General features: G+C 40.5%; 1 protein-coding gene across 1 annotated transcript in view; it reads left to right on the top strand.

Annotated features, from left to right (window-relative positions):
• oprk1 (opioid receptor, kappa 1) overlaps positions 1 to 27401 on the top strand; it is a 47194-nt gene that overhangs the window by 15267 nt on the left and 4526 nt on the right. The window contains exon 3 of the mRNA XM_043688326.1: positions 11584 to 11936. Within this exon, the coding sequence (XP_043544261.1) occupies positions 11584 to 11936 (353 nt within the window). The remainder of the gene's footprint in view (positions 1 to 11583; positions 11937 to 27401) is intronic.

Genomic DNA, 27401 nt, shown 5'->3' with positions numbered 1-27401 from the left:
CAGTCCTACCATCTCTGGAATTAGCCAAGTGAAACCCTGCTGCATTCCATGTATGGCAAGAGTATCCTTTCTTAGAAAGGGAGACCAAAACTGCATGCAGTCCTCCAGGTGTAGTCTCAGCAAGGCCCTACTTCTGAACTTTAATCATCTCGTAATGAAGGCCAACTTACAATTTGCCTTTCTAATTGCTTGTCACCTGGCTACTTTCTTGACACCCAGGTTCTTTGTACATTCACACTTCCCAATATATCACAACTTAAATAATCCTCTTCCTTTCTGAATTTCACACTGAAGTGTCTAACCTCACATTTAACCACATTGTACTGCATCTGCCTTGTGTTTGTTTGCTCACTCAGCTTGCCTAAATCACCTTAGCACTCACAATTCCACCCAGATTTGTGTCATCTGCAAACTTGGAAATGTTGCATTTGGTTCCCTCATCTAGATTATTTGTATGTATTACAAATACCTGTGGCCAACGCTCTAATCCTTGAAGTACCTCAGTAGTCACTGCTTGATGCTTGGAAAAAGACTTATTTATTCCCAATTTCTGTTCCTTGCCTGTTAACCAATTTTCATTACATCCCACGTGATTTAATTTTGCTCACTAACGTCTTAAGAGGAAGTTTATGTTAAGCATGATTTGCCTTTATAAACCCTTGCTGAATTTGTCCAATTCCATTCATGTTTTCCAAATGTTCTGTATGCATATCTTTTATATTATGAGAAGATCCTTGAATTAGCAGGGGAGAGTGGGGAATATTAATGTATGGACGCTGAAACCTCCATATCAAGATAACCAAACTTCATTGTACTGTGCTGCTTTTCCATTGCCACCACTGTGAACATATTCAGAGCATGGTCAAGTTTCTCTATCCTTATTGTGCAATTAATTCCCACTCTTCTCTTTTACAAGCACAGTAGCACCCAAACAACTCTGCTCTTAAGAGGTCAGACTTTACCCCTTCTTTCTGCACTTCTGAATACCAAGGACCTGAGGTGTTTCATATTCACCTAGCTGTGAAGGTGTGCCATTGATATGCTCACCAAAATGTGCCCCCAAGTCTGATCTAACTAACAAACCCACTGAGATAAGGATTTGAGCTGATGATGGGTGCAGGAGAAAGCCCTAGTGGTACATCCGCTGAGGGACCTGTAACTTTTGCAGAGGTATCCCATGCCCTCAACTCATCAAAATGTCAAAAATCTATCTACTCATCATTAAGTACTTGCTGTGATTCAGACTCCATAACACTCTGTGGGAGAGACTTCCTGACACTCACTACCTTCTAGTAAAAGAAATTCATTCACAGCGCACGTCTAAATAAATGTTCTACTCTGTAACTATATCCCTCTGTAACTATATCCCCTAGTTTGAGATTCCCTCGTTAGTGGAGACATCTCAACATCTACCTTGTAAAGACATCTCAGAATCACATATATTTCAATAGTTTAAAACCCTCGTTCTTCTAAACTTGAATAAATAAAGGTCTGCCCTATTTAACCATTCTTGATAAGTCAACCCTTTCATCCGAAGGAACAGCTGAATGCATCCCTTTTAAATTGCCTGCAAAGCCAATACATGTTTTCTTAAATTTGGGGACCAAAAACTGTACACAGCACTCCAGATGTGGCCTTACCCTGTAAATTTGTAACAAGGCTTCCCATTTTCTAAACTCCAACCACTTTGCAATAAAGGTGAAAACTGCATTTACCTTCATAATTACTTGCTGTGTCCGAATGAAAACTTTTTCTATTTCATGCACTAAAACAACCAGTACTGATGGTACCGCTTTTTGGAGTTTTTCTCCACTTTGATTCTTCCCACCAAAGTGCATGTCCTCAGACTTACATTAAACTCCATGTGCAAGTGTTTATCCACTCACTCAACCTGTTTATGTGCCCTTGCCTATTCCTCGTAACATGTCTTCTCACCTATTTTTGCATCGTCGACAACTTTGGATACATTGCACTCTGGCCCCTCATTCAAGTTATTAATCAGAAAAGATTTACAAGGATGTTGCCAGGGTTGGAGGATTTGAGCTAGGGAGAGGTTGAATAGGCTAGGACTGTTTTCCCTGGAGCACGGATGCAGAGGGATGACCTTACAGAGGTTTATAAACTCATGAGGGGCATGGATAGGATAAATAGACAAAGTCTTTTCCCTGGGGTCGGAGAGTCCAGAATTAGAGGGCATAGGTTTTGAATGAGAGGAGAAAGAGACCTAAGGGGCAACTTTTTCATGCAGAGGGTAGTACGTGTATGGAATGAGCTGCCAGGGGAAGTGGTGGAGGCTAGTACAATTGCAACATTTAGAAGGCACCTGGATGGGTATGTGAATAGGAAGGGTTTGGAGGGATATGGGTCGGGCGCTGCATGTGGGACTAGATTGGGTTGGGATGTCAGGTCGGCATGGACGAGTTGGACCGAAGGGTCTGTTTCCGTGCTGTACACCTCTATGACTCTATGACTCTAACACAGGTCGTTCTGCGATAACGCATGTTTTGTCAATGTGAATTCGCTATAACGTGACTGAAGAATTGGGGACATTGTTTCTTAAGTGCAAACTTTTAAAAGTTCAATTACATTGCCTACACTTTAAGCACTGTTTTAAAGCACATTTTTTTCTATAACACATGGTTGAACAAGGTCACATAAATTGTGTTATAGAAGAATCATCTATATTGATAGTAAATAATTGAGATCCTTGTGGCACTCCTTTAGTTATGTCTTTCCGACCTCTTTTTATTCTTTCTTAGTAGATTCTTCCAAACATGTACAGCAGGACAGCAAATTAAGAAGTTTTCTGTTTAAATTTGAAGTGCCATTAGTCTTGTCTGGTAAGCAGACAAGCAAGTTACTGAATTGAACAGTAAGGTCTCTGATGTTGAGAAGAGCTCACATTTCTAATATTTGCCTTTGTATAGAAAATATGATTGCCCCTTCAAAATGTGTTTCAATGATTATTTCTAATTTGTAGAATAGAGAATAGCACCATCATCTGAGTCAAACATTTTGCTTCGGAGATGGAGCAATAATATGAGTGATACTCGTGTTACTTCTGTACTCATTAGGTTGGAATTGGATACATTAAAAATGTGAAACTATCTTTATAGATTTGACAATTTTCTGCTAATAAACACAATGAATAAGTCAGAACCTTTAGAATAATGTAAAGTATCTATGTGATACAATAAAAAATAACAAACTGCTTCCACCTGCTGCATGAGTTCAGAATCTAATGGGGACTTAAAAAAATCACTTTTATTATAATGAAAGCAAAATAGATGGATGTTGGAAATCTGAAACAAACACAGAATGCTGAAGAAACTCAGCAGGTCCAGCAGTATTTGTGGAGAGAGAAAAACAGAGTTAAATTTTTGAGTCAGCTATGACCTCTACCATTTCCTCCAACTCTAGCAGAATACCACCAAACACATTTTCTCCCACTCCTAATGCTCCCTCATCCTTTGCACTTTCCTATGGCAATTCCCAAAAGTGTAATACTTACACATGCATCTTCTCCCTGTTCACTATCCATAAAGAGTCATACCAGACTCAATATTTTAACTTTGGCTCTCTCTTCACAGATGCATCAGACCTGCTCATCACTTTTATTGTTAATTGTGAGCATAGCCCGACCTGTAATGGACATATTAAGCTTTAAGGGGTATTGTTATTGTGATTCATTCCCCTGAAATGTTAAACAGAATCCTTCACTCCCAATTGTTTGGGTATTCTGTAGGAAAATATTCATTAATCATCAATATTCCAACACCACAGTGAGTTATTGACTCAATATCAATCTAATTCAGTGACATTTTAGTAAACTGGAAAAATAAGATTCAAATTAAAACTCAAATTATTCATCATTACTGTCAGACATGAGATTTGTCTTTGATGAGATATATGGATGCTGTAAAATCATGAGATTATCTTATGCATTAATGGTAAGTCCTACATTATCTTATCCAACATGGAGTAAAAATAAAAGGTTTAGGTCTTCACGTTTCACTGAAAAAGCAGAACATTATATTTTGCAATTTGGATAGAACACATTTGAAAAATGTATTATAACTCATCCATATAAGCTAATTAATTCCCTTTAGTGCATTTATATTAGGAAGGGAAATTAATGTTAACCAAAACAGAAACCTGTTTTGGAAAATCATTCCAATTTGCTGGCAGATTGATGCAAATAATATTGTGAGAATATGTTTTAATTTGCCAATGAGACGTTAAAGATAGTATCCAAATTACCAACCCTTCGGGAGGAATTAAATGAGCAAACAAGAGAAAAGCCCATCAAAAACAGCATTTTATTGAATAGAACTGGCCAACTTCCTACAGCACTCCACGCTAATTAATTTCAAGTTTTTTGTTTAGTCAAGCAGAGTAGCAAAACTGGGATAATAGAATGAAGATGGGGAGTGTCGGAAAAATAATAAAGGTAATAGGAGAACATAGATATAGCCAGAGGAAGAGGAGAAGATGGGTGGGAGAGCAGAAGTGAACAAGAGGAAAGGGAGAATGAAGATGTGAAAGAAACCTATTGAAATTGAGGAGAAAGGAGAGCATGAGGAGTGATGAAGAATCAGGTCAAAATGGAGAGTGGAACTTAAGCATGGGACCGCCAGAAAATGGAATAAAAGGTCAACTGGGGGGGTATTGTGAATAAAGAAGTAATTAAGGGGAATTACTACAAAAATGGGAAATTATTACAAGACTGCAACAGGTTTGTAAAGGAGGAAACGGAAACCAGAACTTAAATTGAAAGGTATTGGACATTAATGATTTGTGTTAGAACATGAAATATAGCTTGAAAGATGGGACTAGTTGCAGCCAGTAGTGAACAAAAATAGATATTTGAATCAATAAAAGAATCTGTGTTGGGGAAAGAAATACAACCTATGATTCACTATAGGTAGGAGGTGTGAGGGTGGACCAAGTCCAATGGGAAGCAGGAGGAGGGCATTGCAGATATTTAGTTATCAAAAAGGTAGTGCGAAGGTTGTGTCTCCCATTTGACTTTGTTTAGGTCCTGAAATTTGCATTGATACTTGAGAGACTTTTGATATTTGCTGATAATACAGACTCACTTGATTCTAGCCTTGAACAACAAGGCTAGAATTTTCACATTCTCCCTATGTCTAAGTAGGCTTCCTCCAGGTACTCTGGTTTCCTCCACTGTCCAAAGATTTGCAAATTAAGAGGATTGGCCATGCTAATTTGCCAATAGGGTCCAGGGATGAGAAAGCTATATAGATTGACCACCGCACCACCCCTCTTTCAGTTATTATTCCAAAAGAATTTATGAGGATCCTCTATTATCTTTCTTCATTTTTTTTAGAATGTAAGTGTTATGCCTCACTGGGGCAGTGTGCTGGAATCAAGCCCTGCTATTCCTAGAATCATAAAGTTAAAGACTTTATAAAAGTACACAAAATTCCCTAATTTATCTGTCTTTTAGACTTCTGTTGACAGAAAGCATGGACTAGGTTTCTGCACTTAAGAAGCATTACTACATCTTACAAATAAGTAGATTCAGGCTAAAAATAAACAATTATGAACTATCAACAAATAGCTCTACAGTCAAAACTCTAACCTGTTTATAAAGCAGTTCCTACACACATATGTGGACAGACACAATACAATATGGGTGGGGGCAAGGCCTGGAAAAGCACTGATTCCTATCTGCAGAGTTCTCTGAGATGCTACTTCTGGCTTGTCTGGACCTGCTGCTCTTTATCTTCCTTGCTCAGATACTTTCACTTCCTTGCAGGCGGCCCTGGGTGACTGTTTCACCACTTACAAAGTCTATGATTTGTTGGTTAAAAGCCACAGCTATAGCAACTGATGAGGTGAAATAAACTGGCTTTCTTCAGATGTGGGCATTGCTTCCTAGGTCAGTATTTATTGCCAATCCCTCATTGTCCTGGGGACAATTAAGTGTCAACCAGATTGCAGTGGGTCTGGAGTCATATGTAGGCCAGACCAGTTAAATTGGTATAGTTCCTTCCCTGAAAGATGTTAGTGAGTCAGAGGGGTTTTTATAATAATCAATAGTGGTTACATGGTTGCTTTTCAGCTAGCTTCTATTCCAGATTTTTATTGAATTCAGATTTCACCATTTGACATGACAGGATTCAAACCCATGTCCTCAGAACATTAGTCAGTCTTTACACAAGTCTTTCCTCACTATATGCTGAACAGGTTAGGACATGGGACAATGGATCACAAACGTGCTCAAAGTGGAGCATAAGGAAGATGCATAGGGGAAGAGATTGCATCTTGCTTAGAAATAAAGGTGAGATCATGTTTAGCAGGGCAAGGAAGAATAGCTGATTAAATTTTTGTTTAAAAGGGGAAAGAAAAATTGGGTTCCATTACTTGCTTTATGCTGGAAGTTACTGATTCCAATCTTTAACATTATTCATTGGTGGACAAGTTCTATCTATGCAATTAAGAAGATGGTACACAGAGTCTGTTCTGCTCAGTTATAGTTTTGTCTGTCATATGCAGAGTCTGCTGCTTCCTGGGGCTTTAGACTGGTCAAAACGTTTAGTTCAGTCCTAAGGAGGCGTTTGCAATCATACTGCATATATGCCATTGTATTACCTTTCACTCAGTGACTTATTCTTCCATTTATGCTTCAAGCTCTATAGAGGTATTATGGAACTTGTATACAAAGCTTCTTGGTGCTCAGTATTCTATTTTATTTATTTCAAGGATATTTCTCTTTCTATCTGACCTAGGTTTTGAATAATTGCTCTGCTCATTGGGAATGTCAATGGATTCTCAACTGCATGATTCTTACACAGATGGCACCTTGTAATCAATTGGTCACATTTAGTAATTGGTGCTTTATCATTATAATTTTGGAAGCAGTCATCACTTTTAATGTAAGTTGTTCCAACAAATGCAATAAAATTGTTTGAGAATAATTAGAGACCTTGATGGAATTAATGGGAATTGTTTATGACCTATCTTTGATGCTGTAGAGCCAGAAAGTTGTGTCCTTGAAGCACAATGGTAATGTTCCTACCTCGGAGCCAGGAGGCCTGGGTTCAAATAGCACCTGCTCCAGGGGTGTGTAATAACATTGCTGAAGAGGTTGATTATAAAATAATTAGAGCTGGGAAGTTGGAGAGCCCTTGTGATGCAGTATTGTGTCCCTACTTCTGAGCCATAAGGTCTGGGTTTACATTTTGCCTATCTTTACAGATGTTTAAGGTAATCTTTGAACAGGTTGATTAGAAAATATCAAGACCTGAGAAAAAACTCCAAACCCCATCAAATTGCAAAATAACATTTATCTAACATTTATTTGCAAGCCATATCCAGGAAAACGTGACAGAAAAAATCAGGAGGAGGAAGCACATGATTTTGCCAGGCAATTCAGCAAGACTCCTTCCGTAGCAGCTTTTAAATCTCCAACCTTTACCTTCTCGAAGGACAAGGGCAATAGGGAATACCACCACTGCAAAAGTGGGGACTGCAGTTGCTGGGAATCAGAGTCTATCTTAGAGTGGTGGTGGAAAAGCACAGCAGGTGAGGCAGCAGCCGAGGAGCAGGAAAATCGATGTTTCAGGCAAAAGCTCTTCATTATTCCTGATGGAAGGGCTTTTGCCTGAAACATCGATTTTCCTGCTCCTCGGATGCTGCCTGACCTGCTGTGCTTTTCCAGCATCACCTTAAGCTAGACTCTAATATCACCACTACAGGTTCCCTTCCAAGCCAGATACCATCCTAACTTAGAATAGTATCATTCTTTCATTATTGCAGGGTGAAAATTATGGAACTCTTTCTCTAATAGGACTATATGTAAACATAAATTCCAGAGCCTGCTGAAATTCAAGATTGCACTACTACCTTTGCAAGGGTACTTGGGGCTGAGCAATAATGCTGGCCTAGCCACATCACATGCACAAATAATAAAAAGTTGCACTTCAGTGGTGCTGGGTGCCATTGACAGCATGTGCAGGTCTCTGTGAGCTCAGTATATTGACAAGGAAATGTTCTGTAACTATACGGGCAATACTCCAGAATAATCAATTATTGCATGAAAGCAATTGGTTGATTCTGACAGTGAATGCCAGCTATGAAACAGCAGCAACAATCCATTCATCCTGCACCAGTTAACCACACCTGACATCTTTGTCCACAATGAAGACCCACAGGTTGGTTGTTGAGTTCATGGTACTCTTGTTACATTTACCCAAGCTCAAATCTCACCTATCCTACTGAACCACTTGAGAGCATTACATCTGCAATGACAGCCATGCACTGTCAAAACCATCTTTTTCTCTGCTTTGAACTGGTATATCTGTTTTTGTACCCCCTCTCTCTTGATTTCAGTCTTTGCGTGTTTGTCCAGAAATTAAAACAGCTGTCTTTTTTTTAATTTCAAGGTGTAATAATGTGCATCTTGATTATCTATAGATTTCAATTACAGATCACATGAGCCTGTCTCCAGGCAGAATTGGCAAGATCACAATATTCAGAAAATGTTGTTTTACTTTAAACTAACAGAAGGAAGTTTAAAATCCAACCATCATAAAAGTCTTACATTTATAAGAAGAATAATTTCTTAATTAGCTATTAGCTGGTACTATGCAGAAATTCTGATCATCAAAGTAGATGACTTTAACATTAAATGAAAAGTTCAGACAAACAATGGTTGCTTGAGAATAATATAGTAATGCATAATATAATACAAATAGCAATCGAAATGATGAAATTTCTGCCCACTCACTTGTCAATCACAGAAGGTTCCAAACAATCAAAGGTCTACCCTTTTACCAAAGAAGTTAGAAAATGTCACCATTCAAAATAACAACCCTCAGGTTAAGGTCTATCTTTTGATGTGTAATAAAGGGCCTTAAAGGTTGACCCATTTATGTGTCATGTTGTGTGAATGAAATGGAATTTAACTTTAACCAGTAAGATGCTACAATGCTATTTTGATAGGTTATAAGATTATCTCCAAAAAGACTGTAATTTTTGTGATTGCAAATCACATCCTTAGAATTATTTATTATAGGAATGCCAGTGAAATAGTAGAAGGAGTACATGCAAAAATCCAATTTCAATACTCTTTTCTCTATAACCCCCTTAAATATGTTCCCCATGCCTGTCTTTCCCAACACTCCTTGATTTCCTTCAAACCACTTTCTTTCCTGCTGAAAACTCCCAGACGACTCTTGCCAAATTTGCCAACAACGTTCTTTAAAATTGCAAGCACCAAATGTTATCCTAACATTTAAGTCCATAATTTCTTCTTTGCTGTCTACTTTTTTACTTCAGTCGGCAAGTCCAGCATATCTCCAGCAATGACCATGTGTCCAATTCCAATGCTACCCTGCATGAACAGTCATATCAAGTGTGTCAGTAGGCTCCATTCTTGCTCTTCCTCTCTTTCCTTGTCCATATGCTACTCTTTGGTTGTTACAATTATAGCTAATGGGCTAACTGTCACATGTATGGAGGCAACATACAACTCTTATTCTACCTCTGTTCTTGATTCCTCAAACACTAGCTGTCCAACTGTTCTAATAATATAATATTTCATATACAGCAGGAGTTTCTTTCAATTCAACATTAACAAGGCTAGATCCATATAAAATAAATTAATTTTGGTATGACAAAATTAGTAATGCTCTCATTTAAATCTCTTTCTATTATTATTGTAATTTAGATTACTTACAGTGTGGAAACAGGCCCTTCGGCCCAACAAGTCCACACCGCCCCGCCGAAGCGCAACCCACTCATACCCCTACATTTACCCCTTACCTAACACTATGGGCAATTTAGCATGGCCAATTCACCTGACCTGCACATCTTTGTGATTGTGGGAGGAAACCGGAGCACCCGGAGGAAACCCACGCAGACATGGGGAGAATGTGCAAACTCCACACAGTCAGTCGCCTGAGGCGGGAATTGAACCCGGGTCTCTGGCGCTGTGAGGCAGCAGTGCTAACCACTGTGCCACCGTGCCGCCCACACAACTTAGATATAAGGAAATTCTTATAAGTTACAATTCTTGTTACAATCCAAGAAGAAGACTAAATTAATTTAGCAAAATGTCTGTTCAGAAGAACTTTATGAATCATGATTTTTTTTATTACTGTTAGAAAATATTAGTGAATTATTGGAGCCTATTGGCACATTATCAGCATCTGACTAAACTCATACTATATTAAAAACTGACCTTATATTTTTGGTTGATATGGCTTGAATTTTCCTTGAGTGATTTTCATATAATCTCTGAATTGGGCATCATGTTTCCATCATAAGAAGTAAATTAATATGTGACAGTATGACCCAATGACTAGAATTTTTCTAGTCCCATTAACCCCATCTCTTGCTTGGAGGTTGGAACAACTTAATTTTACAAAATAAAGCATTGAGCTGCCTCCATGAGGTATTCCCAGTGGCTCACACTGTTCCCAGAGGGAGAAGCACACTGATAAGTGAAATGTAATTGATGGTGGACAGATGTAAACCAACTAGTGGGCATTTCATTAGCAGACTGAAATCTTGCTGGCATCACAAGAGCCACCACCACCTTTCCCACCCACAACCTGTCAAATAAGTCGATAAATATTGGAAGGTAGAGGCTGTATTGCATACGTTAGAAGTTTATCTAATCCTACCAAACAATTGCAAGGCTGCTCTCTTTCCATCTCATAGCCTTATCATTGAATGCAGAAATGCTGCAGCTGAATCCTCATGAAGGCTCATGATGTCTCAGTCCCTGCTCTCATGTTGATGGTGTCTGCATTGCTTTCCTGCTGCTCCCGATACAGCAGGATTCCATGCCTGCACCAGACAGCTTGTGCTATCAGTTTCCCTTGCTTAGGGCTATACTAGCCTGAGCTTTGGAAATTTTGGAGCTTACCCACCATCTTAACTGGACAGCAAACAGAGAGACAGTCTGTTAATTAGTCATCTCCCATAAAATTTCTACTGAAACAAATGTGATCAAGGCCCAGAAATAGTTATGACATTATACATATCCTGACACCTTCAGGAATATACAAGCCAATCTTTTGGTTTTAGATATTTGCATCTTTAATAAGATTGGGCACAATGGGTGGCACAGTGGTTAGTACTGTTGCTTCACAGTACCAGAGACTCTGGTTCAATTCTAGCCTTGGACAACTGGAGTTTTCACATTCTCCCCATATCTGCATGGGCTTCTGTTGGGGACTCTGGTTTCCTTCCATAGTGCAAAGATATGCAAGTTAGGCGGATTGTCTATGCTAAAGTGACTTCTAGTGTCCAAGAATGTGCATGCTTGGTTGGTTAGCCATGAAAAATGTGGGGTTACGGGAAGGAGGATGTGGAATACTCTCTGGAGGTTTGGTGCAGACATAATGGGCCAAATGGCATCAATCTGCACTATCCAGGTTCTGTGATCAGGTACAGTAACTCTATATATGAATAGATCAAATTAACAAATGATGTACCTTCTGAATGATAAGTATTTAAGTACCTGAATTAATTTTAATTGCACTTGTGCTTTTGTATGGCAGTGGATGGTAATAACAACAAAGACAAGTTTCTGTGTTTCTCTTTTAGACACACCAAGATGAAGACAGCTACCAACATCTATATTTTTAATCTTGCTGCAGCAGATGCTCTAGCAACAAGCACAATGCCTTTCCAGAGTGCTGATTATTTGCTGGGATCTTGGCCATTTGGAGATACATTGTGTAAAATAGTGGTCTCCATTGATTATTACAATATGTTTACTAGCATTTTCACATTGACAATGATGAGTGTTGATCGATATATTGCTGTGTGCCATCCAGTGAAGGCTTTGGATTTCCGTACCCCTTTGAAGGCAAAAGTGATAAATGTTTGTATCTGGATCCTTGCCTCAGTTATTGGCATACCTGTTACAGTGCTGGGGGGCACTGGGACCAGGAATGGTGAGTATTGAAGCTGCTTCAAAATCATTTTAATTCAGAGTTAGGAAGTAGTAATAAAGTCTGATTTTTGCTCGAAAGTATTTAATTTTTATGTTAATTTTTGTTAAATTTTGTTAAATCTTTCTTTCTAAGTTTTAAAAAAGTAGAAAGCATTTATTGAATAAGCAAAAAAAATTAAGACTAAATTATAAGTGATGAAATAGCTTGGATGGTGTCTAACATAATGTAAGAAAAGAACTTGAGAAGTTTAAAATTTTTCCATATACCTGTGCCTTTAGGAGCAGAATATGTTTGAAGTTATCAGGCAACTGGTTTTCTAAATGTTAATTATGTGTTTTATATAACTTAACATCAATAACAATGTTAAAATACAAATTTTAAAGTCTTGAATTATCACAAAATACTTCATTATGAATATAATTTAGCTTGAAATAATTTAAGGCCATTTAGGAGGAATAGCCAAAAATTTTATTAAAGAGTTGAGTGCTAAGCAGCCCTTAAAGCAGGAAAGAATGAGTAGACATATGGAATATTTATTGAGGAAAGTTGAAAACTTAGAGCTTGGAAAGCTGAAGTCAATGTTCCAAAGGTGAGATAATTAAAATGGGTTTACACAAGAAGTCAAAATTGGAGGAACTGAGAATTCATGTAATCATAAAATGATGGAGAACTGAAAGAAGCTTATCATGTCTATACTATGTGGTGATAAAGCTACTAAATTAATTATCCTCCATGTTTTGTTTCTCCATAGCCCTAAAAATTACTTTTTAAAAATTTCTTTGTAAGATGTGAGAATTGCTGGCAACCATTGCCAGCATTTTTTGCCCATCTGTAAGTGTGTTTGAACTCAGTGCATGACCAGAGCATTGCAGAGGGCAGTTAACCGCATTGCTGTGTGTCTGGAGTTACATGTAGCCTAACCAGGTATTGATGACAGATTTCCTCCCCTAAAGAATATTAACAATTATGAAGCATTAGTAAAATCTGATTTTTATGAACCAGATGTCTGTTTTGAACAATGATGATAGTCTCAGTAATCATGACCATGAGCTATCTTTCAATTCAAGATTTTGTTAATTCCAAGCACCACCTTTGTAAGCAATGTGTTGTATTCACAGTCAAAAAATGTGCAGCTGGAAAAGCGCAGGTCAGGCAGCATCTGAGGAGCAGGAAAGTCAGCATTTCAAACATAAACCCTTCATCAGAAACATTGATTCTCCTGCTCCTCGAATGCTGCCTGACCAGCTGTGTTTTTCCAGCGCCACATGTTTTGACTCTGACTCTCCAGCATCTGCAGTCCTCAGTTTCTCCTGATCGAGATCACAGCAATGTTTTGTGTAAAAGAAGGTTTTCCCCATATTGGTACACACAGGTAATCAACATAGCACTGGAGTAACATTTCAGTGATAGCAATCAAAACAGAACATTATTTAAGTTTGTTCCTGTTGTTAAGACGGACCCGCGGGGTCCCGTCTTTGCGTGTTCTTTCGGAAGGAGAGACTCACACTGGCAACTATTGTTAGACGCAGACAGCCGTTTATTCACAGAATCTTAACTGGTACAACGAATCTACAAGCATGCATTCGTTGGAGAAGGCGTTCTCCCTTCCCGTTCAAACTTGACACAATTATACTTCGCGCTGCCTGGAGTCCCCGGTCAGTTCGCCTTCCCCATTGGTCCATTCATCTGCGCGCGCTGGGGATCCGTCCTCCTATTGGCCGCATCGAAGTGCCTGTCCAGCTCCTGCTGTGCTTGACAATGGCTCAGCCATCCCCGGGAGCGGTTCCGATCCCGTATTCAATAGTTCATTGTTTCAAGGAATTACTATGCGTCTGACAGGCTAGCCATTTTCAATAGTTTCAGTTTAACTAAATTGTCAATTACACTTATCAACTTTAGACTTAAATAGAGCCATTCACACTCAATAGTTACAGGTTCCGATAGAGCAATTCACACTTGTCTAACAGTTACAGATTCCGATCGGTTTCTTTATTAATCCCGAGTTTCGATGGGGCAATTGATACTGGCTGGTATTTACAGGCTCCAAGATTTAATTAACATTATGCATATCCCTTACAAGCTCCAGCAGTCATGCAGTCACCTGCAGCAGCTCGCTTGGTGTTGTTAACCATTTCAGGGCTGGAAGTGTCACCCTCCCTAGCCCTACATTAAACACACCAGTGAAATCTCCCCAACACTGTAAAGGAAAAAGATATTCTGCAAAAATGGATTTTTGGATTGGGGAGGGCAGATTTTTTTTAAAATAAGGCAGAATGTGTGTGTGTGTGTGTGTGTTGGGGGGAGGGTGCATGCGGGCAGAGGATGGTGGCTGCATTGCTGATATGGGGAGGTTTGTACATTCAAACAAAAAACAAGGAGTGTAAACGGCCCAACATGTTCCCTCTCGAGTGAAATATTATAGCATAACTCCATAGAACCCTGGGTTTCTAGGAATATTCAGGATGTATAAGAAGAAAGAAAGACATTTAGTAGGTGCAAAGGGAGCATTTTAATGCATACCCTGGTGAAGTATAGAAAGCTCAGGTGGAAACTTAAGGAAACAATTAGGAGAGTTGCAAGGGGGCAAGAAAAAACTCTGGCAGGCAGGTTTACCAAGAATCCCAAGAAACTCCTTAAGGAAATGGGAAAGAGGATAACCAGGGAAAGAATAGTGGCCATAGAGACCAGAGGAGCAATCTGCGTGTGGAGCTGGAGAACTTGGTAGAGTATTGAACTTTACTTTGGAGAAGGAGGAGTTAAGCTAGAGGAGTATATACAAAGTTTGGTAAGAGGGATACTGAGGTTCTTGAGCAGTGTGACATAGGGAGTGAAGAATTGGAGGATTTGCCAGGTTTAAAAGTGAACAGATTCCCAGGTGAGGATGAATTGTACCTTAGGCTGCTTTGGGAGGCAGAGGTGGAGATTATGGGGACTCTGAACCAAATTTTTAATTCCTGTCTGGTCACAGGGGAGTTGCCAGAAGATTGGAGGACAGCTAATGTGGTTCCATTTGTCAAGTATAAACCAAGGAATTAGAAATTAGTGAGTCTCACATCACCTTGGTAGGGAAACTATTGGGAGAGCATTCTTAAGGATAGACTTAATCACCTTGAGAGACAAGGTTTGATCAGGAATAGTCAGAATGGCTTTTTCAGAGGGAGGTCATGTCTAACAAGTTTTTCAAGGAGGTGATTAAGTGCGAAGATAAGGGTATGGCAGTTGATGTCATTTTTAATTGATTTTATCAAATTATTTCAAGGTCCCACATAGGAGACAGGTAACTGGGCAAGAAAGATCCAAAATTGTTTATTGGTATAAAAGGCTGACTGTGTGATTGGAGCCCAGTGTGCAGTGGTATACCACAGGGATCAATGCTGGGTCCTTTATTGTTTGTGATATGTATAAACAATATCAATAAGGACATTGGTGGGGTTGGGGGTGGAGAGTGGAGAAGTAAGTTTGTAGATAACATGAAGATTAGCAGGCTTGTAAACATTGACGAAGAAGGTCATTGGTTACAGGATGATGTAGACCAATGATTAGATGGGCAGATTATGACAGGTAAAATTTAACCAAGGAAAGAATGAGGTGATGCACTTTGGGAAGAAGTAACAAGACAAGAGAGTTGTTTAGATGAACAGAGGGATTTACGGTGCTTGTCCACAGATGCCTGAAGTCAGCAGGACTGCTTAATAATAGTTAAGAAGGCATTCTGGATATTTGCCTTTATCAATTGGTTTTTGGTTAATAGTAAGCCCCGGAATGTTGATAGTGGAGTCTCGGTAATGGTAACAGATTGAATGTCAAGGGGAAGTGGTTAGATTGCCTCTTATTGGAGATGGTCATTGCCTGGCTTTTGTGTGATGCAAATGTACTGGCTGCCATATTCCAGGAATGATGTGAATGTACCAACATTAATTCACTAGGATGTTACTTGGGCTGGAGGATTTTAGCTATGGCAAGAAGCTGCATAGATTTTTTTTTAAAGTAGAGAAGTATGAAGGGGTACCTGATTTAAGTGCATAAAGCTATGAGGGCCATGGACAGAATGGAGAGGAAGCAGCTGTTCCAATTAGTCAAAGAGTCATTAACAACGGATCATAATTTTAAGGTGAAATGTAGAATGTTTAGAGGGGATTGACTTAAAAAGGCATAGTTGTGCATAGACATTAGTTAGTCTTCAAAGAACTATTACATTACTAAGAGGAATTATGCATTTCTTCATGATACTAAAACTCAAAAAATGCCATTTTTCCATGGTTGACAAAGGAATATATAAAACGTGATTTAATTTAAACTAATAAAATAAGTAAAGGGTTAGATAAGGTGGGAATTAAGGAAGTTAGTGGTCATATCTTGGGGCCAGTCCATATCACAATACAGGAGGTGTTGTTTGAAGGTGGATAAATCTCCTGGTCCAGGTATATCCAAGAACTCTGCAAGAGGCTAGAGAAAAGATTGCAGGGGCCCTGGCTGGTATTTTTGCATCATCGTTAGGCACGGCTGATGTCCCAGAAGACTGGAAGGCAGCAAATGTTGTGCCCTTATTCAACTGGTATGTCAGTTATCCCCTGAGAGGGGATATTATAGAAGTGTATGAGATCATGACAACCATGGATAAGGTGAATGTACTCAGCCTTTTTCCCAGGGTTGGGGAATCGAGGACGAGAGGGCATCGGTTTAAGGTTAGAGAGAAAAGAATAAAAGGGAACCTGAGGGGCAACTTTTTTACACCGAGCATGGTACGCATACAGAATGAGCTGCCAGTGGAAGCTATTGAGGCGGGTACATTAACAACATTTAAAAAGCATTTGGACAAATACATGGATAGGAAAGGATTAGAAGGATATTGGCCAAGTGCTGGGGAATGGGGTTAGCATGGATGGACATTTTGGTTGGCATGAGCTGTTGAACTCTATGACTCTAAGGTTAGTGCAGGTAGAATGTTTGTCCGTACTGAAGAATCTATAGCTAGAGTATAATTTGAAAATATGGGAGATGCCACTTAGGTCCAAGTTGAAGAGAAAGTCTTTTTGTTAATTCGGAGTTGTGAATCTTTGGAATTCTCTATTCGTGAGGACTATGGAAGGTGGCAATGCTTATGGAGACTTTTTTGATTACCTGCAGTGGATAGGGGGATGGCGATAGTGGATAAAAGACATTGAAATGCTTGATCAACCATGATTGCTTTGAATGGTGGTGTAGACTTAATTGCCTAAATGACTTATTCCTGTTCCTATTTTCCTATGCTTCTTTGTTCCTAGATGAGAAATAGAAACTTAACTTAGAAGGATTGCTCACTCATAGGCTGAATTAACATCAAGAATACATGATGTTAAAAACTTCCACGTGGCATTTTCAAACACATATTTAAGTCAAAAATAAAATCAGAATTAGCCTAATCATATATTAACGTGTTAGGAGTATAGCAGTTATTCACTTTAGATAAGATTAGCACACATTGTTTTTTTTATGCCTTCTTCCCCATAAAGCTGTGCTGCACTGATGGTTATATAAAATCCTTTTTTATGGAGTTAGCATTGCTTTTGTGGCCATTAAGCTTTAGTTATCATTATAACTGATTTTCCAAAGAAATTGCAGCATGAAACATCAATCATTTCCAGTCTAAGTTAATAATATTCATAAATGCAAGTCACAGTGACAGATATGTAGCTACAATTGATTTAAGCAAAAATATTTTATCTATTTTTGAGTAATTTGAATTAAAAGTATTGAACCCTTAATACCTATGTTAGCATTGTAACAGTTATATTAGATATGGGCTCATAAACTGCTGCTGTACAAATACTGAAGGATTCATTTTACAATATTGCACTCTCTTTAAAAGCAACGACCACTGGCATTGCACCTTGAGAATTTGAGCACATGCTCATTCAATCTAATCAATGTTCCATAATAATGTACTAGGTGATACATTTTCCTCTATTCGCTAATTTTGATGAAAATATAGATTGTGGATTCAATGTGGAACACTGTGCTATGGAACAGATACTCATTTCTACAGTTTCTTTAGCTTGTCTAACAGAGGAAGGCATGCTCCAAAGTCAATTGTTCGATTAAGTAAACCATTTAATTACTCATGGAAGCAAACAGGAATACACAAACTATTTTTACTCCTTGTGAAAATATAAAATTTATGAGTAACTCTTTTCGTGACAAAAACAGTGAGAGTATAAACAGCTAGATTCAGACACCTGTGACATTACAGACACTGGTCTATAAGTCTGTATGTCTAAATTTATTCATGTTTCCATAGCAACAGGATCTGAAACACAATATTTTGAAGTTGACTAGGCGAGAAATTTTGGGTAGGTAGCACAACTTCAACATATGTCATTTACAACTGAGCAGCAAATGTCAGCCACCTCTTTGAAAGGAAAATAAATAGGAGAAAGACAGTTTTTCACATTGTCACCTTTGTATATGAAGTGTATCAAATAGTGTTTCTGAAGGAAACTTTATAAAAATGTTCAATTTACATCTGCTCACAAAAAGTATACTTCCGTTCAGTTTCTTCACACTCAAATAATAAGGATGCCAATTGCAGTCCAAATCATTTTCAACAGGTTATAAGTTGCAACAGATGAATACTTTCATGAAAAGCTGAAGACAAAACAGAAATTCTGTATTTATTATTTGTGTATGGTCAATAACTAAGCTTGACTTATGAAACCTAACCACAATAATGCATCCATCCAACAAACTTGACTACTTTTTTTAGTTGAAGATTTTTAATATAATTCACTACAATATACAAAGATGCCACAAAATGGTCTTCTTACAGGAAATGATGTATTTTCCAATAAGTTTCCACTTTGTTAATTAAGTCAAAGTTATACATGCATTCAATTATTTAGGGGTGACTGTTTCTTTTAGGTAAGTGCCAATTTCACTGAGTTTCAGAGAGCTTTTCTTTCATTGAGGCCTAGCACACTTATTGTCCCAGAATCACTTCACAAACAACTCCCCTAACCATATGGCACTCCCGACATCTGGTGCTAACCTGATTCTACCCCTCTCTGTACCTGGGAGATCTTGTCACTGCTGAGATATTCTGGAATAGATTAAAATCCCTTTGCAGCCCTCTGTGCACCTGGGCAAGCACTGGTATTGTACAGCTTGGGTTGTGAAATTTGCCCTGGCAGATAAGGGCAAATTGGCAGCCCATTTTGCAAACAGGCACCTGGAAGTACAGAAGAGGGATGACCAAATCACTTATTTGGCACCCTTCACCAACTTTCCCCCATCAACACCAGCACTAATTGTTGTGTCACTGCCTTTCATCTCTATCAATCTCTCCCTTTCTCTCATTCTAGAAGTGAACAGCCCACAGTAGGGGTAGAAGGAGCCAAGATGACTGGTGGCCATTCAGCTCTTTACCTTGTATAATCAAATGACCTGACTCTGACTACTCTGATCATGCCCAAACCTCTGGATTGATTTTGGAGATGGCCCTTGACTTACTATGGTGACACCATCTGATTGAAAGCTGACTCCCTTGACTTTAGTGCATACTGCTGACAACCAGGACAAGCTTTGTGTCTGTGATAAATGGCAAGTTAAGACTGAAGTACCGTAGCCTGATATCTCTGGCTTTGAAGGGGGAAATGCCAAAAAAGCACGGTATTGGAAGCAAGGATAGTATGAACATTCAGGTAGGCTCAAGATGAGATGAATGTTAAGAGAGCATGTGAACAGCTATAAAATGCAGCCTGGTCCAATCCATGAAACAGATATCCCTGCAGGCAAAGTTTCCCTGTAGCAGCATTTCAGATCCAGTTCTAGTGAACCTTGAAGGACAACTGTAAAGCTCAGAAGTATCCAGTGAGAAGATAAAAGAGATGCCATTAAGGGTCCTGAGAGACTGGTAGGTGTCAGATGCTGGTGTATGCGGATGGTACGTGTGGTGTGGCTGGGGCCCGTCAGTGTGCCCTGATATGCTTTCTGCTGGATGCACAAAATGACAGTCCAGAAAGCAAGCTGTGAGCTGATGTCACTAGCCACCCGCTTTGACTTTCAAGTTATAAGTTATTGGTTTCTAGTTTCCTCTTGATGGGTGGTAGGACAGGACGCTGTACATCGATAATGCAAAATGTGCAGATAATGGGACTAATATAAGAAATAATCCCACTTATTCCCACAGGAAGTGGAGTGATCCTTAATGAGTACTCTATATCATATTCATCAAGAAGAAGGACATGATTGATGTGGTCAGGAATGAGTGTGTTAATGCTCCAGAGAATGTAAATATATTGAAGAAGCGAGTCTTGCATATCCTAAATTGCATTAAGGTAGACAAGTCCCTGGTGGCACATGGTATTTATCCCAGGTTACTGTGAGAGGCAAGGGAATAAATAGCTGGGCATTAGCAGGTATCTTCACATCCTCTTTAACCACAGGCGAGGTTCCACAGGACTGGAGATTAGCCAATGCTGTTCCCTTGTTTAAAAAAGGAAGCAGGAATAATCCAGGAAATTATAGGCTGGTGAGCCTGACATCTGTGGTGGGCAAGCTGTTAGAGAAGATTCTGTGGGACAAGATATATGCATGTTTGGAAGAAAATGGACTGGTTGGTGATAGGCAGTATGGTTTTGTATAGGGAAGGTCATGTCTCACCAACCTGATTGAATTTTGTGAAGAGGTAACAAAGACAATTGATGAGTGAAGGGCTGTGAATGTAGTTTAAGTAAGGCATTTGATAAAATCCCACATGGCAGATTAGTACAAAAACTAAAATCACATGAGATTTGGAGTGGGCTGGCTTGGACATAGTAGACAAAAGGTAGCGTGGAGACCAGCAACTAATGGTGTTCCACAAGGATCAGTCTTAGGTCCTCTGTTGTTTGTGGAATATATAAATGATCTGGACAGAAATGTGGGTGGACTGATTAGTAAGTTTGCAGATGACACGATGATTAGTAGAGTTGCTGATAGTGCAGACGATTGTGAAAGGATACAATAGGACATAGATAGATTAGCGATGTGGGCACAGATATGGCAGGTGGAGTTTAATCCAGGCAAATAGAACATAGAACATAGAACATTACAGCGCAGTACAGGCCCTTTGGCCCTCGATGTTGCGCCGACCTGTGGAATCTATCTGAAGTCCATCTATCCTACACTATACCATTTTCTTCCATATGTCTATTCAATGACCATTTAAATATCCTTAAAGTTGGTGAGTCTACTAATGTTGCAGGCAGTGCATTCCACGCCCCTACAACTCTGAGTAAAGAAACTACCTCTGACATCTGTCCTATATCTATCATCCCTAAATTTAAAGCTATATCCTTTTGTGCTAGCTAACACTATTGGAGGAAAAAAAAGCTCTCACAATCCACCCTATCTAACCATCTAATTATCTAATATGTCTCAATTAAGTCACCTCTTGACATTCTTTTCTCTAATGAAAACAGCCTCACGTCCCTCAGCCTTTCCTCCATTCCAGGCAACATCCTGGTAAATCTCCTCTGAACCCTCTCCAAAGCCACCACATCCTTCCTATAAGGCAGTGACCAGAGCAGTACACCATACTCTAAGTGCGGCTGCACCAGAGTTTGTACAGCTGCAGATGACCTCGTGGCTCCAAAACTCAATCCCTCTACCAATCAAAGCTAACACACCATACGCCTTCTTAAAAGCCCTATCAACCTGGCTGGCAAATTCCAAACGTCTATGTACATGGGCACCGAGATCTCTCTGCTCATCTACACTAGCACAAATCTTACCGTTAGCCCAGTCCTCTTTATTGCTATTGTTCCTTCCAAAGTGAATCACCTCACACTTTTCCACATTAAACTCCATTTGCCACCTCTCAGTCCCGCTCTGCAGCTTATCTGTGGGCGGCATGGTGGCACAGTGGTTAGCACTGCTGCCTCCCAGCACCGGAGACCCAGCTTCAATTCCCGCCTCAGGCGACTGACTGTGTGGAGTTTGCACATTCTCCCCGTGTCTGCGTGGGTTTCCTCCGGGTGCTCCGGTTTCCTCCCACAGTCCAAAGATGTGCAGGTCAGGTGAATTGGCCGTGCTAAATTGCCTGTAGTGTTAGGTAAGGGGTAAATGTAGGGGTATGGGTGGGTTGCGCTTTGGCGGGTCGGTGTGGACTTGTTGGGCCGAAGGGCCTGTTTCCACACTGTAATGTAATCTAATCTAATCTTATCTATGAACCTCTGTAACCTGAACGTCCTTCAGCACTATCCACAACTCCACCGATCTTAGTGTCATCCACAAATTTACTAACCCATCTTTCTATGCCCTTATACAGGTCATTTATAAAAATGACAGCAGTGGCCCCAAAACAGATCCTTGCAGTACACCATTAGTAGCTGAACTCCAGGGTGAACATTTCCCATCAACCACCACCCTCTGTGAAGTGATGCATTTTGGAGGATCAAAATTAAGTGTGAATTATACTGTAAATGTCAGAACCTTTTGGAAAATTAACATACAGAAGGATTTGGATATGCAGGTCTACAGTTCTCTAAAAATGACAACATCGGTGGCCAAACCGATTAAGAAGGCAAATGGCATGCTTGCCTTCATTGGGTGGGGCATGGCGTACAACAGTTGACAAACCATGTTTGGCTGAATTTGGAGTATTATGTGCAATTTTGGTTGCCACACTACCAGAAAGACGTGGAGGTTTTGGAGAGAATGCAGAGAAGGTCCACCAGGATGCCTGGTCTCAAGGGCAATAGCTATGAGGCAAGCTTAAAAAGACTAGGATTGTTTTCACTTGAAAGATGGTGGCTGAGAGGAGACCTGACAGAGGTCTAGAAAATTATGAGAGGCATAGATAGGATGGATAGTCAGATGCTTTTTCCCAGGGTTGGAGTTTCGACTACAAGGGGGCACAAATTCAAGGGAAGAGGGGGCAAGTTGAAGGGAGTTGTGGGGGGGGGATGTTTTTCATGCAGAAAATGGTAGGAGCCGAGAACGCACTGCCAGAATAGGTGGTGTAGGCAAGAAGGATGGCGATATTAAGAGGCATCTGGATGGTTGCATGCACAAGGAGGGAATAGAAGGATGCAGACTGAATAAGGGCAAAACGTTTGTTTTTTAGTTTAGTTATGGCATGATGATCGGCTCAGGCCTTGAGGGCTGAAGGGCCTATTGCTGTGCTGAACTTCTGATTCTTTTAATAGACAACATCGGGGATATCCACATCTACTGTGGCTTTTGTGGCAATGAATTTTAGTTTAAATCTTCGATCTTGGGTTCTGAGATACTGGTAAATTGAATTTTAAGTTTAAGGCCTTTGATTTTACCAGATCCTCTGATCAGACACACTAACATCACCTTCTATCCTTGGAACAGTTAGCCTGACATCTCCAGTTTCCATTAATATTCACACTGGAACCTTCTACTTGTCCTCCATCCATTCCAAACTTAGGAATTCTAAATTTAAGCGTTTGAAACCGTCCATTGGAACCTTTGATATCAGTTTCAGAAACATCTACATCTACCTTGCATCTTTTGATAACATCCTCAACATTGGCAGAGAGGAGATCAATATCATAGTCACATTTCACCTTTGGGTCTTTGAGACTCAAATCACACTTTGGTTACTTAATCATGAACAGTCATATAGAAAACTTCAGGTTGCTTTCTTTGGCATTAAGCCCCTCAATGCTTAAAATGTGTTGCTGGAAAAGCACAGCAGGTCAGGCAGCATCCAAGGAACAGGAGAATCGACGTTTCGGGCATGAGCCCTTCTTCAGGAATGAGGAAAGTGTGCCCAGCAGGCACACTTGGAGGGTTCCTAGGCGGAAGATGAGGCGCTCTTCCTCCAGCCGTCATGTTGCTATGGTCTGGCGATGGAGGAGTCCAAGGACCTGCATGTCCTTGGCTGAGTGGGAGGGGGAGTTGAAGTGTTGAGCCACGGGGTGGTTGGATTGGTTGGCCCAGGTGTCCCAGAGGTGTTCTCTGAAACGCTCCAACCACAAGGGATGAACTCAGATTTCTCCAGTTTCCTCATTTCCCCTCCCCCCACCTTGTCTCAGTCCCAACCCTCGAACTCAGCACCACCTTCCTAACCTGCAATCTTCTTCCTGACCTCTCCGCCCCCACCCCCACTCCGGCCTATCACCCTTACCTTAACCTCTTTCCACCTATCACATTTCCAACGCCCCTCCCCCAAGTCCCTCCTCCCTACCTTTTATCTTAGCCTGCTTGGCACACCCTCCTCATTCCTGAAGAAGGGCTCATGCCCGAAACGTCGATTCTCCTGCTCCTTGGATGCTGCCAGACCTGCTGCGCTTTTCCAGCAACACATTTTCAGCTCTGATCTCCAGCATCTGCAGTCCTCACTTTCTCCTCCATTAAACCCCTCAATGCCAACTTTGGATCCTTTAATGTTCACATCTGGGCCTTTGATCTCATTCTCCAGATCAACATCAGGGGCATCCACGGAGAGTCATAGAGATGATCAGCACTGAAACAGACCCTTTAGTCCAACTCACCCATGACAACCTAAATTATTCTAAATGAATATCCTAAATTAATTTGATCCCATTTGCCAGCATTTGGCCCATATCCCTCTAAACCCTTCCTATTCATATACCCACCCAGATGCCTTTTAAATGTTGTAAGTGTACCAGCCTCCACCATCTACTCTGGCAGCTCATTCCATAAACATACCACCCTCTGCATGTAAATATTGCCCCTAGGTCCCTTTTATTATCTTGTCCCTCTCACCTTAAACCTGTGCTGTCTAGTTTTGAATTTCCCTAAACTGGGACAAAGACTTTGACTATTCACCCTAGCCACACCCCTCATGATTTTATAAATATCTATAAGGTCACCCCTCAACCTCTGATACTTCAGGGAAAATAGCCCCAGTCTATTTAGCCTTTCCCTATCACTCAAACCCTCCAACTCCAACAACATCCTTGTCAATCTTTTTTGCATACTTTCATGTTTAACAATATCTTTCCATTGGAAGAGAGACCAGAACTGAAAGCAGCTTTCCAAAATTGGTCTACAGCTGCAAGATAACATCCCAACTCCTATACTCAATGCACTGACCAATAAAGACAAGTGTACCCAAAGCCGCCTTCACAAACATGTCGACCTGTGACTCCAACTTCAACAAACCATGAACCTCGGACTCTTTTTTTGGTAATATTCCCCAGGACCCTATGTTAAGTGTATATGTCCTGCCTGGATTTGTCTTGCCAAAATGTAACACCTCACATTTATCTAAATTAAACTCTCTCTGTAACTTCTCGGCCCATCTGATCAAGGTCCTGTTGTTCTCTGAGATAACCTTACTTACTGTCCATTGCACCACCAGTTTTGGTGTCATCTGCAAGCTGACTAACCATTCCTCCTATATTCACATCAAAATAATTTATATAACTGATTAAAAGCAATGGACCCAGCACTGATCCTTGTGGCAAACCACTGGCCGCAGGCCTCCAGTCTGAAAAGCAACCCTCCACCGTCACCTTCTATCTCCTACTTTCAAGCAAATTTTGTATCAAAATGTCTAGTTCTCCCTATATTCCATGTGATCTAACCTTGTTTACCAATCTAACATGCAGAACCTTGTTGCATGCCTTGCTAAAGTCCATATAGACACCATCCACCTTCATCAATCTTCTTTGTCATTTCTTTAAAAACACTCAATCAAGTTTGTGAGGCATGATTTCCCATGCACAAAGTCATGTTGACTATCCCTAATCAGTCCTTGTCTTTCCAAGTACATGCAGATTATTTCCCTCAGAATCCTCTCCAACAACACAACTACCGCTGACATCAAGCTCACTAGTCTCTTGTTTGCTTACTTTTCCTTACATCTTTCTTAAATAATGGCACGACTTTAATCACCCTCCAGTTTTCTGACACCATGTCCTTGCTATCAATGATATAAGTATCTCAGCAAGGGGCCCAGCAATCACTTCCCTAACTTCCCACAAAGTTCCCAGATACAGCTGATCCTGTCCCAAGGATTTATCCACCTTTATGTATTTTAAGATATCAAGCACCTCCTCCTCTGTATAATGGACACTTTTCTGGATATCACTGTTTATTTCTCCAAATTCTCGAGCTTTCATATTCTTCTCAACAGTAAATACTGATATGAAATATTTATTTAGTATCTTATCCACAAAGAGTCACCGTACCTACCGTCCCTATACTGCTCCCAAACAATATTGGCTGGTGACCAGGTATTCCCTACCTTATTCTCCAAACGTGAGTGGTACTGTCTTGAAAAAGTCAAGTGTCCGTGGACCTCTGCCTCAACAGGACAACTTAGACTTGTCCCCAGGGCGGTCCTTCTGTCAAGGGTTTGGGGTCCTGCAACCTCATTTGACCTCTGGTGTGAGCTGGGAATAGAGAACAGACTGTAGCACTGACAAACACAGAAGCAAACAGGATAAATAGATAAGACAAATACAGGAGAAACACAAGACAGGCAAACAAAACAGCAGGGCTCCTGTCAATTACCCCTGTTCACAGGATCTCCCAGAACAAGAAATTTGAATGGCGGTCTTTCCTTCTGTCTCATCAGCCACCTCCATTGTAGGTGTCATGCGCTGTGGCAGAGCTAGCCGCCAGGTCCGAATTTAGCATAATTTTAAAAAGACAAGTTTGCTTACCCTGTTGAGAGAAAGGACCTGACGACTACGTCAAACTGTTGGAGAAGTTACCCAATTGAACAGAGACTACGCAAACATGGAACAGGTGAAATTGGCAAGTTGTTTATTACAAGTAACATTGCTGGAAGAGAAATTGACGATGCTGACATAGAACTGACCGTCTGTACAGGGTAGACCAAGGGTTCTCTACCTCGAGCAGTGAGCACAGGCAGTTTTATAGGGGTACAATAATGTGGTGTGAATTGCAGTACAATCAAGAATAAATCATAATCAATGGGAGGACAATTGGCTGTCTGGTAGCAGCAATCAGTCTGTGATTGAGTTAGGAGATTCCAATCCTCTGTGAGAATAGGTGCCAATCTTTCTCATCCAGGCATCAATGGGCTTCCATTGTGGTTAGTTCGCAAGCGAGGTACCTTGGTGCCTTTCAGTCTGAACATTCTTTGTGGAGTTCCATTATGTGTAAGGAGTGAGGCTGCCCTTAGGGCTTTGGAGCAGTTGTGCTTATTGACGGCTAGTAAGTCTACTGTCTTCCGCCACCTCCAAACAGACCCCACCACCAGGAATATATTTCCCTCCCCATCCCTTTCCGCCTTCCGCAAAGACCGTTCCCTCCGTGACTACCTGGTCAGGTCCACGCCCCCCTACAACCCACCCTCCCATCCTGGCACTTTCCCCTGCCACCGCAGGAACTGTAAAACCTGTGCCCACACCTCCTCCCTCACCTCTATCCAAGGCCCTAAAGGAGCCTTCCACATCCATCAAAGTTTTACCTGCACATCCACTAATATCATCTATTGTACCCGTTGCTCCCGATGCGGTCTCCTCTACATCAGGGAGA

The sequence above is a fragment of the Chiloscyllium plagiosum genome, chromosome 4, assembly GCF_004010195.1.
Source record: "Chiloscyllium plagiosum isolate BGI_BamShark_2017 chromosome 4, ASM401019v2, whole genome shotgun sequence".
Taxonomy (NCBI): Eukaryota; Metazoa; Chordata; class Chondrichthyes; order Orectolobiformes; family Hemiscylliidae; genus Chiloscyllium; species Chiloscyllium plagiosum.
The sequence above is the reverse complement of the archived record's forward strand: the minus strand, read 5'-3'. Positions and strand labels throughout refer to the sequence as shown.